Source organism: Rhinolophus sinicus, chromosome 2 (assembly GCF_057876585.1).
Source record: "Rhinolophus sinicus isolate RSI-liver-muscle chromosome 2, RSI-T2T, whole genome shotgun sequence".
Classification (NCBI taxonomy): Eukaryota; Metazoa; Chordata; class Mammalia; order Chiroptera; family Rhinolophidae; genus Rhinolophus; species Rhinolophus sinicus.
The window spans coordinates 84,598,102-84,617,150 of record NC_142502.1 but is presented as its reverse complement, the minus strand read 5'-3'; the positions used below and the strand labels follow the sequence as shown (position 1 = coordinate 84,617,150).

General features: G+C 36.2%; 1 protein-coding gene across 32 annotated transcripts in view; it reads right to left on the bottom strand.

The window, feature by feature from the left end:
- DST (dystonin) overlaps positions 1-19,049 on the bottom strand; it is a 428,859-nt gene that overhangs the window by 72,030 nt on the left and 337,780 nt on the right. For all 32 annotated transcript variants that reach the window (XM_019734620.3, XM_019734625.3, XM_019734626.3 and 29 more), the window contains 2 exons: positions 3,602-3,763; positions 1,917-2,087 (listed from right to left, as the gene is read on the bottom strand). In XM_019734620.3, the coding sequence (XP_019590179.3) occupies positions 1,917-2,087; positions 3,602-3,763 (333 nt within the window). The remainder of the gene's footprint in view (positions 1-1,916; positions 2,088-3,601; positions 3,764-19,049) is intronic.

Sequence of the window (19,049 nt, the reverse complement as noted above, 5' to 3'; positions counted from 1 at the left end):
AATTCACAAGCCACTGAGACTAAAACTCGAGGCTCTTGGCTCTTTCTACTGGTGGGACCAGCTCCTAAAACCTTCCTGAGGATGAAAACTGAAAGAGAGCCTTTAAATATAACCTCCAAAAGGAATGGAGGGTGGAACACGTCAGAAATCCACAATGCTAGTAAAATAAGACTAATATTTCAGGATTTAGCAGGAGGGGAAAAAAAAATCAATTTAATTCTCAGCAAACATTTCGAGAAGCCTAGAATTGAATATTTGATACAGGTGGCCAGAACTCGGGATTACCTTGCTCTTTTCTAAACAAAACAAATATTTCATGAGCAAGCGCTATGCACAGGCACTGTTAACCGGAATGAGAAAAGCACAGGTAGATAAAACACTAACTACTTCACTGTCTCCTTCATCTGATGCTGACTCATAGTTAAGGATTAAAGAAATGGACAGCTACCCAGAAGTAACAAGCTACAAGAGTATTAGCTCACTTGCATTTTGAGAATAAGACCACCGAAGCAGGAGGTAGAGGAACATATTTAAAAAGGAGAAGAAACACAAACTATCTAGACACAGGTTAGAGTGATTAAAAAAAAAATCTAAGTCCAACAGGTGGTTGAGGCACTAAAGAAAACTAATTAAGTGGATTACTTTTGATAAACTTTAATAGCAAAGCCTCTGGCAATTAAGAAAGCAAAATCAGCAAATAGGTTTCCTCAGAAAAGCATAGTCAATAACTCTGGGAGAAGTATAAAGGTTTAAATTAAATTGTGAATGGTAGCAGTTATATTATTATATATAACACCTTATATTTTGAATATTATTATATTCTACATATTATATGTTATTTTACTACATATTGTATATTATATATATTATTTAAAAAACACACAAATGCCATGTGTTTCCTGTGATGTTTCTTTAATTCTTAACTCTAACTCTATTTCTAATAGGTTAATTTCCCAATATACTAAAGTCTTTAAAGAATTTTGAGAGAGATATTAGTAAATTCCAAACTAAATTGAGCCTCTTAGTACGTTCCCTTCTTTTTAGTTTCGCACAGGAGACACCTTACCAATGTGCTGTGTTGCAGGCCCCTTCCATATGACCTTCCAAGTCACGGCTGAAAAATTAATACTGAAAACATCACTAATGCTTTCTAACTGACTGCGCCCTCAGGAGCACAAAAACTGTATGTGTGGTCCCAAGTAGTTATCATCCCTCTTGGAAAGATGAGTGTTTTTCCAACTTGGCCCTGTATTAGTAGTGCCAAAAGACACAACAGCACATTCCTTAGCATATACGAATCAAAAAAAATATTTGCCTCTTTAGTATAGGTTGAACCAAAAGAAACTGCCCGTATTGAATCTATAAAAAAGGCAGTTTTATATGGATCAACCTAATATGTAAGGGAACAATGATATTTCTGTCCAAAGTCACCTTTTCAGTGAGTGAGGTCTTTGACTACAGTATTTAAAATTGCACGCGTACACACACACACACACACACACACACACACACACATGCATCCTCCACTCTAGCACTTCCTGTCCCCCATCCTTGCTATCACTTCCTAATTTTTACCTCCCATCCCTGCTTTAGTCATTACTTGTTAACTTATCACAGTTTAGTTATTTACTTTGTTTACTGTTTCTCCCTCCCTATAATTCCCTTCCCACTAAACCTTAAAACTCCATGAGGAACTTTTATGTTTTTTATTCAGTGATGTATCTCCAGCACCTGGAGCGATGCCGGATTCATGGCAGATGTTCCATAAATATCTGCTGAATGACCAACAAAATAATGTCGATAACCAGTTACTAGGATATCCTATCCATATAAATAAACAGAGTCACAAGGTAAATGTTTACTCTCATTTTAGTAAGAGGAACATGAAACACAATACAAAAGCATCACTGAATTACCTTTTGCTCTTGTATCTGGGCCTTCACCACTTTGAACTCAGCTGACGGTGGTTTCTGATTGGCCACAAGCTCTTCGGTGTCCAGCATCCAGCTGAGCAGGGACTCCAAGGCGTCCTGGAACCTCCCACAATGCAGCAGGGCCTCCTGCAGCTGGGCTGCTCGCTGGGCCACCTGCAAGGTTCCAGTGGTTCCAACTTACTTACTTGCTTAATAAAATAACAAATTTGCCCACCGGCCACCACTTTTCATGTTTAATCTTTCTGTTAGTCACAAATCTTCTTTTCCTTTTCATTCAAGATTTACCCAAAGCATTGATAGTGGCAGGCGGGGGGCAGAAAGGAGTCATACGTCAGCAGTAAGCCAAGAAGATAAGGTTACCATCCCAAACAGTCAATGTAGATGACAAAATCTTTGAGATTTGGGAAATATCCAATGCATTTATGATTAGCAATGAATGATTCTAGTATTTTAGAAACAATTCATTAGTCATTTTTTATCATTATCCCTGAAATTAATTTCTATTTCCTACTGATAAATATTAGGGATAAAGATAAAAATTTTAAAAAAGACTAAGATTAAAAAAAAGTAATATAACAGACAGAATCAGAATTATGTTTTGCTAGGCAAAATGATTATAAAGTATCCCATTAAATTCTGCAGCTCCAAGCTCTGAGTCCTTTTTTTAACAGACCAGGGGCTTTGTCTTCTATTAAATGGAGTCCCTGCGGCCTACAAAGATATATCCTATTGCCCTTCTCATAGATCTTTTCCTTTTGGACTAAAAAAGTAGTTGGCAAGATATTTTAAGCACTAGGGAATATATTTTCACCTGACACTGCAGTCCAACAATATTTGAAGAGCACTACAATATAAATCAGACTTTAAACAATGATAAATGTATGTCTGAGACTTGGCAATGATTACGATTTCAAGGCAGCAAAAATCGGTACAAGAACAATAACCACCACCACCTGATAAGCTCTGCCTCTGGTAACGATTTTCTGATCATTTGTGTCATGTGAAGATCTGCCATTGTGTGTCAGCGTTATCTCTTTAAGACATCAGAGCACTGTTTTCCAGTGTTCTCCCTCACAGATAATTTTTATAAGGTGGGATCTACATCTGATAAGTAAAATAATATTTGGAATCAATGCTCTTTAATGAGGGTAGCAAACCCTAAGTCCAGGGCTGATTTTCACTTGCACAGTGTGGCCTATTATACAGTGTGAAATTAGTTGCTGACGTTTGAAAATTAGAAGATTTCATATAAAAAGTGAGATTTCCAGGTTCTTTTGAACGTTAGTGTTCTCTTTGGCAACAGTAAGACTCCGACAAGGCACTGATGTGCGGCGGGGAAGCAGCTACTGTACTTTCAGAGGTGTGTGTGCTCTCTCAACACAGGACGATGTCATGGGCCACCGGCCATCACACTTGCACTATTGTGTTTCCGTCCAAGTAGAGATAATGACAAGGAGAGGCCCTATTTCACCCAGCTTGTTTCTTTCATTTATGCTCACTACTGAGCTCTGTGGGCATCTGAGTTTGGGCCGTCTAAGTTTACAGCAACATAAAGAAGTAGGCATGTTTAGGGAAGTCCGGCTACTATAAGTATGATCAGTGGTCACAACAAATGCTAGTGAATAATAAACAATAGAAATAGCAACAAATGGGCAGGAGAAAATTACCTTCTTATTGAGAGTCTTCCACCTTGTGTTGACATCATCCAGGTCATGCTCCAAACCCTGGGTGTTGGTGCTTTTAGCAGCACTCTGAATCAGGCCTTGACCTAACCAGTTTACGTCTTGCTGTTTTACCTGCAAGGGCTCAATCTCCTCTTTTTGAAATACCTGCAGTTGGAGGAGCAATAATAATACGAATTATATTACCTAATAACCATCAAATATAAACATTTGTTTAATTATTAAGTATCAATGATTAGAAATAAATATAATTTTTGTTACCTATTCATATGTTGTAGTTGCCTTATTAATAATTGTAAGAAATTAGACTAAATACAAATTCATAACATTTATTACCAAAACCATTCAGGAATATTAAAGAAAAATATTCTAAGTACATTTCATCAGCTTACCTATAAAACCAAGAAAATAGTACATTTGTCCTCTCTTTATTGCTTCATTATCATAGCACTAGAAATTTCCTATCATTCCAGTTTAACTCTAGGAAAAAATTGTATGAAAAATGCTAAGGAACAAAATAGTAAGATGGGCCCAAGATGAGCCCAGCTACCTAGTACAAAAATTCTTACCTACTCTTCTAAGGATGGCTTCTGTTAGTTAGCAATGAAGTTTGAGACTCAAATTGGAAATAAGAATCACTGACAAGATGATGAGGTGAGCCAAGAGACCAATCTATGGCTTGCCAGAGGGGCCAAAATGCATGTATGGAAAAGAAAAACGATATAGGCAGGCATTGCAATCGCATGGATCCCTACACATCTAGCCCCCTCAATGTCTATCAAGAATCTGATGGGCTTGCAAGAGGCACGCAGACGTCACTCCCTGGATGATCATAGCGCAGCAACTCTGGTTACTCTCTGGTCACTGCCTGCACTGTTAGCAGCTTTCTAGCTCTCTCACCCCGACTCTCCCTCCCATCCAACATACAGTCCCCAGTTGCCTGTAACTGTCAAAAGATCTAATGTGCTAGAGTAAAATGCAAGTTCCATGAAAGCAGAAATTTTCCTTACAGTAAGTAGTTCCATGCCGTGGACCTACCATAGTACCTAACATTGTTATATACCCAATAATTATTTGCCAAATGAATATCAATATAGAAAAATTATATTTATATCATGGGGTGAGTGATATCTACCCCTCAACAGACAATACTGGGGGCAGATCCACTCTTTCACAGATAATACAAATGTTTATTATACAAGGCTTGAAGGATGCCATGAAGAAAATAAATTAACTAAGGAAGGAAAGTTTCAGCTAGATACTAAGATAAGACAAGGTGTGAGGCTCTGAGTCATTATACTGTAGCGTACTATATAAATATATCAATAGTCCAAGTGAATGAACAGTTAAAACAGAATATATAAAAACATAATAAAGGCAAATATCAAAAGAGTACTTTAAAACATTACAGACACAGTACGGAAAATAATTTTGAAAGATGTAGAGGCTGCAAGAGACAAACTCTCAGACTCTGCCCCAAGGATTAGCGAGCAGCATACTTCTGGGTTATTGTAAGAACGAGTACATTAAGGAATAGCAAACAAATAAATGATCATTTCCTCTAAAAGTCGCCTCCTACATAAAAGTACAAAATTTTTCTATAGAAAATCCATACAGACCATTTCCACACTGGCTAGTTGTTTCTGTATTACACTGCTAAATATAAAAAGTCAACTACACATAACCAACGAAATTATGAGAATTCCCCCAAGTAACTAAGAAAAAAACATAAGTTATCACAATTTTTTAAAAGGCAGTAATTTACCTAATAAGGCAATAGAAAGCTGCAGCAAGGTGATGAAAATAGAATTTGGTGTTGTATTATGATTCTATTTATTTTCTACATCACTTTCTAAGTTGCAACTTCTAGGAACTAATAGCTGTGGATAAGTTTTACTACTTACAAAAAATGGAGGAGGGGGAGCTGCTACATTCTTAACTGCAAGAACTTATCTGGTATATAAGGATTTGGGGAAAAGTTCTATTCTCGCTCTCACATAATTTGCAGGACACAGAAACCTAACATAATATTCTGATAAACTACCTTACCTTTACTCTCTGATCTTGATTTTAAAGAAATTAATTTTAGGGTTATATATCAGACTAGGTCTAGGTGAGTCTGTGGTAATTTTCTGAAGTGCTACAAAAAATATACTAAGTGTTAAAAAAAATAACTACTGAAGGATCTACATACTCCTAGGAGTTTAATTACTTCCTACAAATAAACTGCAAGATCATTTGCATTAAAAAAAATACTTTGCCGAGCCTTTAAACCACCATGACATTTAAAGCATGCTCAAGGAAAGGGCATCGCTGACTAGAGCAATTATTTCACAGACTGAAAAGAGGAACTTTTCTGATATTGTCCAAATTCCTTATCTCTCAGTGTAACATAATATTTATCAAAAGAGGCTTTCCCCCAGCCTAATCCATCAGCACACAAACACAGAAAAGCTTAAAATAAAATAAAATTACTCTAAGGCAAAGTTTACCAGAAGAGCTTAGTAAAAGTACCAAAATAGCTGAACTTCAATCTAAGTGGGAAGAAAAAAATTACAGGCTTGACAAACAACCTCTACTTATTACAAGGCTGCACCCTTTACTTTCTTACCTCATTCACCACTCACAAAAATAATCACACAAAGTTAGGAACTATAACGACTGTAAAATACAGCACAATAACTTCTGCACTTCCATAAGCAGAGCTACTTGAGGGAAAATTTTCAGCACATTTGAAAACATCCTGAATTTGAGTAGAGTACTTCACAGACCACAACAATATAATGTTGTGTTTGTACCTTCGTGACTAAGCTTCTCAAGCTTAATAAATCCAGTATAACTGCCCTTAAATGGCAGTGTCTTAAACCGCAATGTGTGTAAAAGCCGAATGGGAACATAAATTCACAGTGGAGGCATTCTAAATGAAAGGAAACAGCCAACATCTGCACAATCAATAACAGGACTCTATAAACAGCTGGGAATAATCATTCTCCTCAAAAATGGTCCCTAACTAATTGGTTATAATGATCAATGCATCAATGCCTGGTATCTTGCAGGGTACTAGTCAAACCCCCAAAGTAAAAGACTGGATTTGATCCTTATCAAAGACACTAGTGACCACTTTGAACAGAAATACAAACTTTTGGCACTGCAGAGTTTCCCATTTCCATTAGTTACCTGAACTGACTGAAAGCCATTACAGACTGTGTCCAATATTCCTGCCTGGGCCCTTGTTTTTCTGGGAGCTGCTTTCTTTATTACTGGTATGAATTTCGGGGAGCACTTCATATGTATCACCTCCATCTCCTGGGCAGAAAAGGGAGCCTCCACTTCCTCTTTAGATGCTCTGTTGGATTCTTCCAAGTCACATCGTGTCAACAGTGTCACATTTTCTACTAAACTTGTGCTATCACAATCTACATCATGTCCCCCCAAATCTGAATGAGAGAGATCTAAATCCTCAGGAGAATCTTCCATAAATTCCCTACTTTGTGCTATGATGTGGAATTCTCCTGGTCCACATGTTTTCCCTTCTTCTCCAGGATTAGAAACACCCTCATTTTCTCTATCTCTTGGCATAATTAATGAGTCATACTTAACAGTGCTCTCTTGCAAATCATTCTGCAGACAGCAAATTTCACCATGGATTTCCCTTGGACCATGTACACGTTTTGTTTCTTCTAGGGCAGAGACATCATGTAAAATCATTTTGTAGTTTTCATCCGGGTGGGCACTTCTACAAGAAAGCAATGGGATTTTCTGTTCGCTAGTGGAATTGACAGAAAAAAATGGTCTATATTGTTCTGCTATATGAATATCTTCAGCAGAAGGCAAGCTTCCAATCCGTGACTGGTCTCCAGTTAAAATGCCCTGTTTTTCTTCCCTCTCTGCTGGAGGGCTACATAAACCAGAGTCCTCCTCCTCCGATGTAAGAGAATTAGTCCCCCATCTGCACTTGCTGGCCTTGGTAACAGCATCTGACATATCAGTAGGTTCAACAAAAGAGCTTTCACTTTTGTTTGCATAATCCATAAAATTGGCTGGGACAAACATTCGCCATGACCGTCTATGCTCTTTCTTTTCTGCGTGAGATTTGGCTTTGGGTAATCCTGTGGTTCGAATGATATCGCTATTTAGTTTGAGCGCATCAAAGATCATCTTTTCATCTAGTTTGTTAGCTTCACGACCTTTCAGCTCAAACACACTGGAAGATGCAAGGGCACCGTTGGAGCATAACGAACTAACATCCAGTGTTCTGTGACTATAGGGTAAGGTCCGGTCTGTGAAATGCCTGGAAGACAGGCTACCTTTTGAACCCGAGTCTATCTGTTCATTTAGTCTAACAGTATCATAGATCGACCGCTGTGGAACGTAACAGTCTTCGATATTTAGGTCCTCCTCTTCTTCACCCTTCCCTACGCATGGGGGATTCTGGCGCAAACAGTCTGGTCTGCTGAGTGGCTTCCCCATTTTGTAGAAAGTTAAAGCAAATACTGCAGCTCTTGACACAAAAAACAAGAAATAAGATAAAGCATCTTTCAAAAAAGCGTACTACTGAACAGAACTATAAAGTGTCTTTAGCATAAAGACACATGCTCAAATACATGTACGTCGTAAATACATGAGGTCTTTAAGGTCATCATCAGTGCATCAGTCTAAATGCAACTATCCTTTTATCTGGTAGTCTTTAGAATGATTCTAAAAAATAAAGTGCATCAAGAACACAGAACAGAAATCTCCTTCCCCAGCCCCCAAAGTTCCCTTTCACATACTCCAAAACACAGAAAAAAAAAACAAAAAACAAAAAAACACAGACAAACACTTAACAGTGGCTCAAACACTAAGAACATTCCATTGTCAGTCCATTTCCCTTTTTAGTCTAATTTTGCATCTGAAATTTCCAGGTTAAAATTTCCAAATGAGCAAGCATTTTAACAGGCTGAATGTTAATTTAGGCAGAGCTTTGGTTAACTGTAATCCACTTAAAGATGGCTTGCAAAACTTCATCTCCTTTATAAATAAACCATGCTTTAGAAACTTAAAAGACAAACACCGGGACCATGTATTGTTCAGATCAAGGCACAGAACAAATCTTCAGAGAAAAATAAGTCTTATGCTGTAAGAAAGTTAAAATTTTCTTTGACTTTTTTGGGGAGTAGCTATAAATAATCTTGATTCAAAAGGCAGTTTTTCTTCCCATATTAAGCTTCTCTGAAGCTAGTCAGAACTACCCAAAGGAAAAAAAAAATTCAACTTTTGGACAGCCAGGCCAGTACAATCCAGCAACTGTTTAAAGTAAACAGAAAGCATGGTATTCTATAAACTCTCCTTAAAAAAAAAAAAAAGAAAAAGAAAGAAAAAAAAAGCGATTTCCCAAAGAGTCTTATCTGATCTTCCTTAAGGCTTATTCCACCTGAGGCAATTGCAGCAAAGAAGAGCTCCGAGTTTCCTCTAAGGCACAGGCAGCGTCATTCACATTCAGCTGAAAACCAAGACTACTTAATCCTTTGAAACTGACCAACTGTGGCCGCAGTTTGGTTTTCATTTTAGCTACAGCTGGAGAGAGGCAGAGGTGGCGGTGGAGGAGGCAGGAAAGGAACTCCGGCAGGGACCTCCTGCGCTGTCCCCAGCTCCTCGAAGCAGTACGGTCCCAGGCAGGGCGCTTCCAGCAATGCCCTCTCTCTTTAGGCAACATCTGCTCCGTCCCTTTGCCCGCGGAGCGCTCCGGACGCGGACGCGCAGCTATCACTTCGCTGCTACGCCCTCCGGTGACTTAACTTCGCAGTCATCTTTTCTTTTGACTCCTTGCCTCTTCTCAGAGCCAGCGAGCTGTTTCAGGGGGAGGTACCTTGAGGCCGAGAGGCTGCAGTGCAACAGCTTGGTGGTGACATCAGCGCAAATCAGACCCACTGGGGAGAGGGGCAGCTTGGGTTCAGAGATCGCCGAAAGCTCACCACCGAGTTCAAAATAGGAAGGGACAGGAAGGGCTTGCAGAGGCAGAACCTGACACCAGGAGCTCCACGAAGAAATCATTCTGTGAGCGTCCGGGGATCGTGCTCATTTGAATATTAAATGGGGAGAAAAGTAGCTACACAGGTCCTATCCCTCAGTGAAAACCACTCTCCTGCATTGCAATTGCAGACTGTTTAAGTAGTATCTGCCCTGCGAAGTGAGACTCACTTTGAAGTCGAGTGTTCTGTCACTGTTTTAAAGCCCAAGTTCAAGTCTATCTGTTCTCCAGAGTGAATTATTCCTATGGCAGGCAGCCCTGAGCACTGCTGACATGAATATTAGTAGTTACTAATAACCATGCAGTCCTCCTGAGGTTAATGCAAGGCCCCGGCGATGATCAAGGGCGGTAAGTGACTCCAGATATTTCATAAACAAAATCACATGCACAGATTTTTATCTACTGAACAAACACTCTTTAAAAACACTGCTTGAAACTAAATTCAGCAAGCCAAGCCTTAGCCTTTTGGGGGAAAATTAATAGTTTTATTTAAATAGAAGGAAATCTACGCATCCTTTATTTTACAAAATAAGCAACACCGCCAAAGCCGCTGAGTTATAAGTGAGGGCAGATTGTCTTTTCTCAAGCGCACAAAATAATCATCTGAACATAAATAAAATCGTGCTGGAAGAAGGCATTCTAGCAAAAACAACCTTATGCTTTCTCTGACACTTTTACAGAAAAGATGTGGGAGAGGACTTTTGTACCTTGAAGAGGAAACATTATTTCAAAATTATCTTTATAAACCTAAAAATTGAATCTTAAAAAAACAAAAAACAAAAACAATCTATCCATAACCAGAACTCTATAAGTAATAAGTAACATACTCATTCAACAATTATTAGGTACAACTCAGTATGTGGTCGTGAAGTTGGGGATACATATATATATATATATATATATATATATATATATATATATATTATAGTATATATATATATATTATATATGCATATATAGTGTGTATATATATATATATATATAAACAACTATAAAGAAAAACTATATAAAATACCCATCAACATCACAATATCAATGCCCATTTTTCACAGACAAGAAGTAAAATATTTCAACAAGCACTTGATTCTGTGGTGGTTAAGCACACAGGCTGTTCTGAGGGGCTGATAATAAGAAAAAGAAAAACATGCACACATGTTACGATGTTTAAACAGTGGATTGGGCACCAGGCCAAGAATTAGTAGAGACTAAGGGTTTTACTCCCCAACTGCCACTATCTTGACATGCAAACCTGGAAGCTACTTATTCATGGCAATATTAAAAATAAAGTTTCCATAAAATGTGAATGAGTGCCTTTCTCTAAACATTCTGAGATCCTCACAGAACTTTTCATAAGAATAGTCCTAATTCAGTCCTTAGAGTCGAACTCTGAATCATTAGCACAATATTATTCTACCCTTATGTAAAGCTAAGAAGAGCAACATGTAACCTCACATTTGAGGTGGATAGTACATTTTTGAAAATGTCATCTAGTTTATTATGTTTAAGTATATGCGCTGTTTATGTAATAACTGATTTCCGATTTTATTAAACTGATTTTGATTAATTCCATAAATGATGATCCTAATACAAAGATAATTCATTCCTACACTCAACCATTCATCAAATACTGCTCTCTATCTGTCAAACACCATGGTAAGCACTGGCAAAAACACTGGGACATAGAGATGAAGTGCCACTGTCCTGATACCACTTGTAATACAATGGAGAATACGGATGAGAAAAAGGGCATGATACAGTTTAGAGTGCTACAGAAAAATGTACACCTACTGTATTAAATGGATACTGAGAATTTTAGCCACTACGTTCTTCATCTCTTCACTTCTAAGTTTGCATCTAAGTTTGTGGTTTGTGTATTCCTAAAAATTATTCTAAATGCTTGAAATATAGCATAAAAACATTAAATGAAAGATGAATTACAGTTTAGAGCATTTCAGAACTCCAAGACACCTTAAAAATCTTCTCTAGTTCTTTAATTATTTCTTCCTCCTCTTCTCTCCTTCCTTTCATCATTCTGGAAACAGAATTATAAGGCGTTCTTTTGTGTTTGTTTGTTTGTTTTGCAAGAATTGAAAAATTGTTCTTAGCTTTTAAATTGTGATAATAAAATACAGTGGGTAAAATTTCTTCTAACCCCCTTTCTTTAAGTAGAATTTGGTACTTATATTGGAGTAAGCAGCTGGGCGATGAACTAGCATGTCCAAAGGTAAGTTGTGGATTCATATTCTCCTGTGTCCCTTTGCTCACTCATTCAGCAAATTTTTACTGAGCACTGCCTATGACTTAGGCACTGAAGAAACAAAGATAACTAAGAACCTCTCTCTAGGAGCACATAGCCTGGGTCACTGATTTCCACTGAAGTGTATTACTTCAAGGTGTATGCAAGACGATCATAGGAGTTTGGGAATAAAATTTTAGCACTTCTATTTAAAGTTCTATTTTGTGTATGCTTGATAATGTACATAATATTTCCAAAAAGTAAAATAGATGAGTATCAGTATATAATTAACATATTAATATATTATATTAACATATTAATATATTAACATCAGTAAATAACATATTAATATATTAAGTGTGGCAGTGCTATGGAAGAAGTGCTTATAGGAATGCAGAGTATTGGGTGTATTTGGTGGCCTGGAAGTGTCCTAACACTACTCATTTGATAGTATGTGCTCAATTATTGTGTTAAAGAATTTACTGTCTTAAAAGAATTTACTGTCTTAGTCACTTAAAGGTTATCGTTTTTGCTAGTGGAATAATTAAGCATATAATAATTGAAGATTCCAGTACTTTTCATTGTGCTTATCCTCCAATCCACTTAGGTTTAAGTAGATGCCATGTATTTAATAACTAAATTCCTTTTTTATTAAACTGATTTCAATTCTATAAATGATGATCCTAATACATTCTAATTCAACTTAAAATTTGTACTATTATATTGGTATTTATGATATATACCTTGTTACTTGTAATCATATTTCCAAAGGCGTAACTAGATAACATAAAACAATTCTCATATTTGGGGCAGAACTGGGCTGGTTTACCTTTTCCTCGCAAATTTGGTTTATACAGCAACTTTAAATGTTATCATCTCTAATGTTAATAAAAATCAAGATATATTACACTGTGTTAAATATTAATCATGATATCTAGATCTCACATTTTCATGAGAGAAATACATAATGAATAAAATGAGCATAGTTTTCCTGAAAATTGTCAACACTTAATTTCATACAATGTTAAATGTTCTCAAAATATTGATTTACATAGTCTTGTAGATGTAATCTAGCTAAAGTTACTACTAAAGGCAAATGATTTTGGAAGAGTGCATGGATGCTAATTGAATTATAAACAAAATAGTACCACTTTTTCATTTTGTACTTCTAAAGCTAAATTAAATCTTTAAAAAGGGAAGTTCTTGAAAAATCTTACCACTAAGTGCAACAATCCACTTCATAGAAAAGTTAAAAGGCTAATTTTATTAACAGAAATGTGTAATTTTTAGAGCTGAAAGGTTGGAGATATTAATAAAATTCAATGTGTAATATGTAGGGAAATGTCTGTATGAATAAATGCAACATTATCCATGAAAACGGACAAAAGTATCTTCCTGGCCCAATAGCTCCTGAAATATGGATTAGAAACCAAATAAGAGGTATGTTTTGTTTGTTTGTTTTTTTTGCTGTGAGTACAAAAATAGGCCTTAGGAGCAACAATTTCTATTATTTTTCTAAAACAGGCCATTACCTAATGAAAATTGAAAGCATCCTATATTTTTAGTTTTCAAACTAATAAACTTCTACACATAAATGTCTAAAGGGTTTTGGGGGTATTCATCCAATTAATACATAATAGCTATTTATTTCAGTAGAAAAGAGTTTATATTTAATAGAAAGCAGGCTATTCAGACTCTACCACAAAAGCAAACACATTCAGAAACACTTAATAGGTTCATTATCTGATCTTGATGGGAAATATCTTTAATAAGCACTGCTATTCTTCCAGGAAATTACTACAATACTAAAACGATGTTGTCCCCCACCCCCATCCTTTGATATGGTGTTCAGGTGACAGTGGATCAAAAATATTCTATGTAACAGAAAATGATTCTATGTGTAAATATTATTAATTGAAATATATATATAACTTCTAAAAGTTGATTTTAAAAAAAAAAGTTATCCAGCAAGCAAACCAATACACCTGTTAATGATTCTTCCATTCAGTTTCCTTCAGAGAGACAAAAACTGAAATCAAATAAAACCTGAAAACAATCTTCATATTAAAACACTGACAAAAGAAATAAAGTAATTTTGAAATTAAGACAAAGGTAGGTGAGGAACAGGATGTGAGTACAGACATTTTCTAGGGGTATCTTGGTTCTTGGAACATCTCCGAAAGCTTTTCACTTAATTTATAATCATAGCATCTACCTATCCTCGGCTATTATTTAATGAATGAGTAGAGACCTAGGTAAACATTTTAAAAATATCTATCAGTCAAATTTTTTTATCAGAAAACCCACATATAATTTCATAACAAAGCAAATTCTCTGTCTAAGCCGCACATACACATCCACATCTTTAAGCAACTTTCCACATTAAAAAAAATTATGTCGGTACTCCTTTATCTAAGGGATGTGCTAGAGTTTGGTGCTTTTGGGCGGCTCACTTTAAAATGGTTAATACAGGATTATCCCGTTAACAATAAAACAAAAACAGAAAAAAATTATTTTAAATCCAGTTATAAAAATCTCTGGCTGGAACTGCCCTCAGAAAAACCTACTTTCATTCCTCAATCTTAAAGCAAGAGATGTTAAGAGAGGCTACGTACCATAAAGAGTCACAGCATTACTTAGCAACAAAAGCAGAAAGAGAACCCACACTGCCAACTTCCCCTTTGATTGCCCTTTCAGAGCAGTATGGTATATTACGTGTGTGACGTAGGAAAGAGTGCACCCAACTGTTATGCCTCATCTGTGCGGGTGACAATATGAGGTATTACTAATACTATACAGCCGATCAACTCCAACTCTTAGTAGCTTGCTGGAGCTTCTCTCTTGCCCATCAATGTGATATTCTTTTTACCTAAAATCTTAGATGCCACTTTGATGTAGCTGATTAACTAATGTGACCCTCCTATAAAGCCCATGCATCAAAGTTATAGCTTCTGTAGTGAAAATATTTTCACCTTGAAAAATACCAGAGGAAGGTATCACCCAACTTCCTTGCTAATGTACTCTCATTAACAAAAATCCAGTCAAGAAAGAATTTTTTCCCTAACAAAAGCCACTTCGGCAACAGCTTTATTTAATTTCACCATTCTCAACAAAAATGAAGAACAATTCATCATCGACCTCTATATAACAATATGGGCATACTTAAAAACCACTATTAAAGCATTTTTTGGACAGTTTAATTTTATCTTTAAAACTATGATGACATCGCAGAGGTTGTTTTAGGATCATTTAATAAACATCTTAGTAAGATATTTGCAAAGTAATTATTTCAGCAATACTATTTACGAATAGTGCTCAAACGGCCTGGTTTCACTAGCCTCAAGATACCTGGCATTTTAGTTTACCCAATATTTAAATGATGATGCTGGGGTTAAAAGATGTGAAGTCCTGGTGAAGACCTGGACCAGAGAAAATTTATTAGGGTATAATTAGGTATGTGTTCTCTGGTCTTTGTGGCTTCAATTTGGCTTAAAAATTCTCTGCTCTATGTAATGCTATTTTCATTTTGAAAACAATAAATATCTTCGGTTCAGGGAGATTTATACCAGTGAGGTGTTCATTTGTAGGGAGAAAATGACTGGTGATTGAGGGTAGCATTAGAGTGGCCAGAAATAAACAGTAAGCAGATTGTAAGATTTTTTACCATGGCCTAGATAGAGGTGGGAAGGGGTATATATTTAGCTATATATACTATAAAATGTAACTGTACATGTTCGTTAAAACATCAAGTTTCCTTGATCTTCACTGGAATTAAATCAAATCAATATGGTGACAATGATTACTTCATGAGTACCAGAAAATCTGATTGGCTGTTGATGACATCATGGGAATTATCAGGACATGTTCCTTATATATGGTTGGTTACATATGTCTTTGATACATAAAAATGTGGAAACATTATTATTTAATAATGTAGTTTAGATTTGAAGATAATGTTGAGCTAGGAGTCTCCAACAGGAGGTAGGGATGGGGGAACACCAAAGGTACATTATTTTACTTTCTGCCTTGGAATTTATGACAGTATGCATAGAATTTAATGTAATAATAGAGAACTATAAGTAGAAAATGGTACTGGGAGTTATCAGCAGTAATGGAAAACAGCTCACTGGTCAGACATTTTAGTCCAATGACTAATATTTAGAAGTAGAAAAATGTATGATAAAACCGAAACAATCGAAATAGTTTAAAAACGTTAAGCTAACACAGAAGGTAATACCAATCTATTTTCAAACACTTGGAATAGTTTTCACTGAAAATGAGTTAGTACATTTGGTTCAGAACAGCATTTGTTTTTAATCATTATGTTTGGGTATATTAAATATGAATGAATATTGTACTTTCAAGGATATTAACTGTTATTTCTCAGGTTAAGCTTTAGGGGGAAAAATGGAAGCAGAGAAGTCTGTCTTACCTACTTTAAATAATCCATTACGGTCCCAGTGATTATAAGGCACCCCCTACTGAGTAACTGGGTAATAACTATTATTAAGTTTTAGTCCTACTCTAAAGACAGCTTATTTTATATTATGAAAAATTGTTATAATTTTATCTGTGACATTAGGTTAAACTAAATCTACCAGAAAAAGTAATGTCAAACTGGATTGTGCTTCAAAGTCTATAATAAAAATACTTTCGAAATCCAGTATTTCAGTGCTTTTCTGTTTTATTTTTAGAAATTAGAATAACTATTCACTATTTTTTAATCAAACAATTGGTTTTTCACTCAATATAAATTATTCCACTTAAGAATAAAAAATTTATAAAATATTATGTTAAAACTAATGTTCAACAAAAGCGTAATGTCCAACAAAAACCAAATTAAGACCTGAGTTGTAAACTAATTTACCACTTAAGATATAATCACTGACAATGAAATGTTTGGTTCATCCTCAGTAGTAGGCAATCATGGTAACCATCCCCATCATCATCACAGCATCTACATATAAATTTCTGAGACAATTTTACACACTTTTATCTCATGTTTCTCATAGCAGCCAGTTTAATAGACCACTTTCCCTAAGCAGGTGTTCCTTGCATTTTGAATTAAAGTGAACAATGGCTGTCACTCAGGTCACCCAAATTCAGCTGCAACAAATATGATTTGAAAATTTTCCACAGAAAATATCAGCTGTGCAACATGATGAATAAAGGTGACACAAAACACTGCATTATTTCCACCAAAACATCCAGGCTCTGACATTTACTACCTGTGTGACCTTGGGCAAGTCACTTAACCTCCCTGGGTCTCAGCTTCCTTACAGCAAAATGGGGATAATAATAGCATCCGCCTCTCATGAATGTCAACAGGATTGAAAACAGAAACTTTAGAAGAATGCTGGACACATAATAAGCCCACAATAAATGTTAATTGTTGTAATGGCTGCTTTTTTAGAGCACACACACACACACACACACACACACTCAAATAAACAGAACTAGTGATTGTGTAAGTTACCATGTTTATTTACCATAATAATATTCTTCTTTTTTTTTACCTAGGCACTGGAATATACCGGGGGTGCCAAAAAATGTATATCAGTGGACACTATGGTCAATGTTGCTCAAGCAGTAGTTCGCCGTAATTAGAAGTGTCAGGACCCTGATGGTAACCACTGTGAGCACCTCTCGTAATTGCAGAAGTCAAACGTGACTTGTATTCATTTTTTGTTATTGGTATATATTATTACAACTTTAATAGTTTTTCCTTTCTTAAAATGTCACTGGGTCTCAAGACACTGATGGTATGCATTGATATTCTTTATTACTGAATGTCATTAAAATCAATCAGCTCCCTCCAAAGGAATCAGAAAACAGACAAACACAGCAGGCTAAGTGGTTTATTTTTCTTCACAATCAAATAAAACAATCCCTGGAACCATTAATGGTAATGATGCTTAGTTAGTGCTTTTCAGTTTGCAAAACACTTTCAAAGCAATAATGAGAGGACGGCTCCTACGTATCTCTTGCCTTTTCTTCCTTTCAAAAGAATTCTCCATAAGGAAAGCCACATTTTTCACTGTAGTCATGCAGCAGCACCATTACTTTCGCCCATTTTCTTACAAGTAGTTGAAATAGAGAAATGAGGAAACTTTTTTCTACACAAATTCACAGAAAACCTAGAGCAATGATGATGTTTCACAAAGGCATTGAACGTGCTTATATCTCATTAGTAAACAGGCTACCTGGTTACTGTCACTTCAGCTTTCAACTTTTGCCAGAGCTCTACAGAAAATTCCAACATTTTCTGTCTGAGGAAGACTCACTCCTCATGCTCTCCCCCATTCTTAGAAGCAGCAAATCCAGTCTTACTAGTAGAATGTTGTTTTTCTAATATAGAATTCTCTCATGTGAACTCCGTATTTTACAAACCAGAAATAGGAAAGTTTCACAGAGGAGAAGACAGTAAAACAACAGTAGGTAGTTTCCTTCACCTTCAAGAAACAAGATCTAAATACAGAATCACAGATTCTTAGGCCCTGAAGGTACTAGGCTTCCAAGGCACTTCATAAACAACAAATAACCATCAGAAGAAGAAGAAGGAAGAGGCCGAGAAGAAAATGACGTGATTTTGAAGTTGTTTTTCAAAATTCAATCACATAAATACTGTTGTGAAGGATGAGTAAGGGAAATACTATGTCAAACACAACAGCTCAGAATTTGAAAGTCCATTTCATTTATATTCATTTCTCATGGGAAACACTGTGTAGTATTGCAATTTCTGTTTTTATTTGGTCTTATTTTATCCTTTATGTGCTAATGGTGGGACTTATCATCACACCAGTCTTTTTGGGAATATAAAACACACCTCATAAATAGAACAGGACCCATGCCAACCCCAAAGGTTCATGTCAGTCCCATGCAGCAAATGTTTGATATTTGGGACCCTCTGTGGGCAAGGAGGAACCTATCTTTGTCCGCTGTCAAGATACAATCTCTGCTCTTAAATGAGGCCAACTCCAGTGACACTAAACCTGGCCCACCATTTTTACCTAACGTTCCGTTCATTACACTATCAAGTGGCAGACACTCCTTGGCACCAAGGAGCTTATCGTCCAATCAAAAATAATTTACTCCTAATCCACTGGGACATGAGCCCAAAAATCTTTGTTTTATAAAATGAGGATTATAACATGGAACTCCACTCTGCCTTTAAAAATATGGACTTT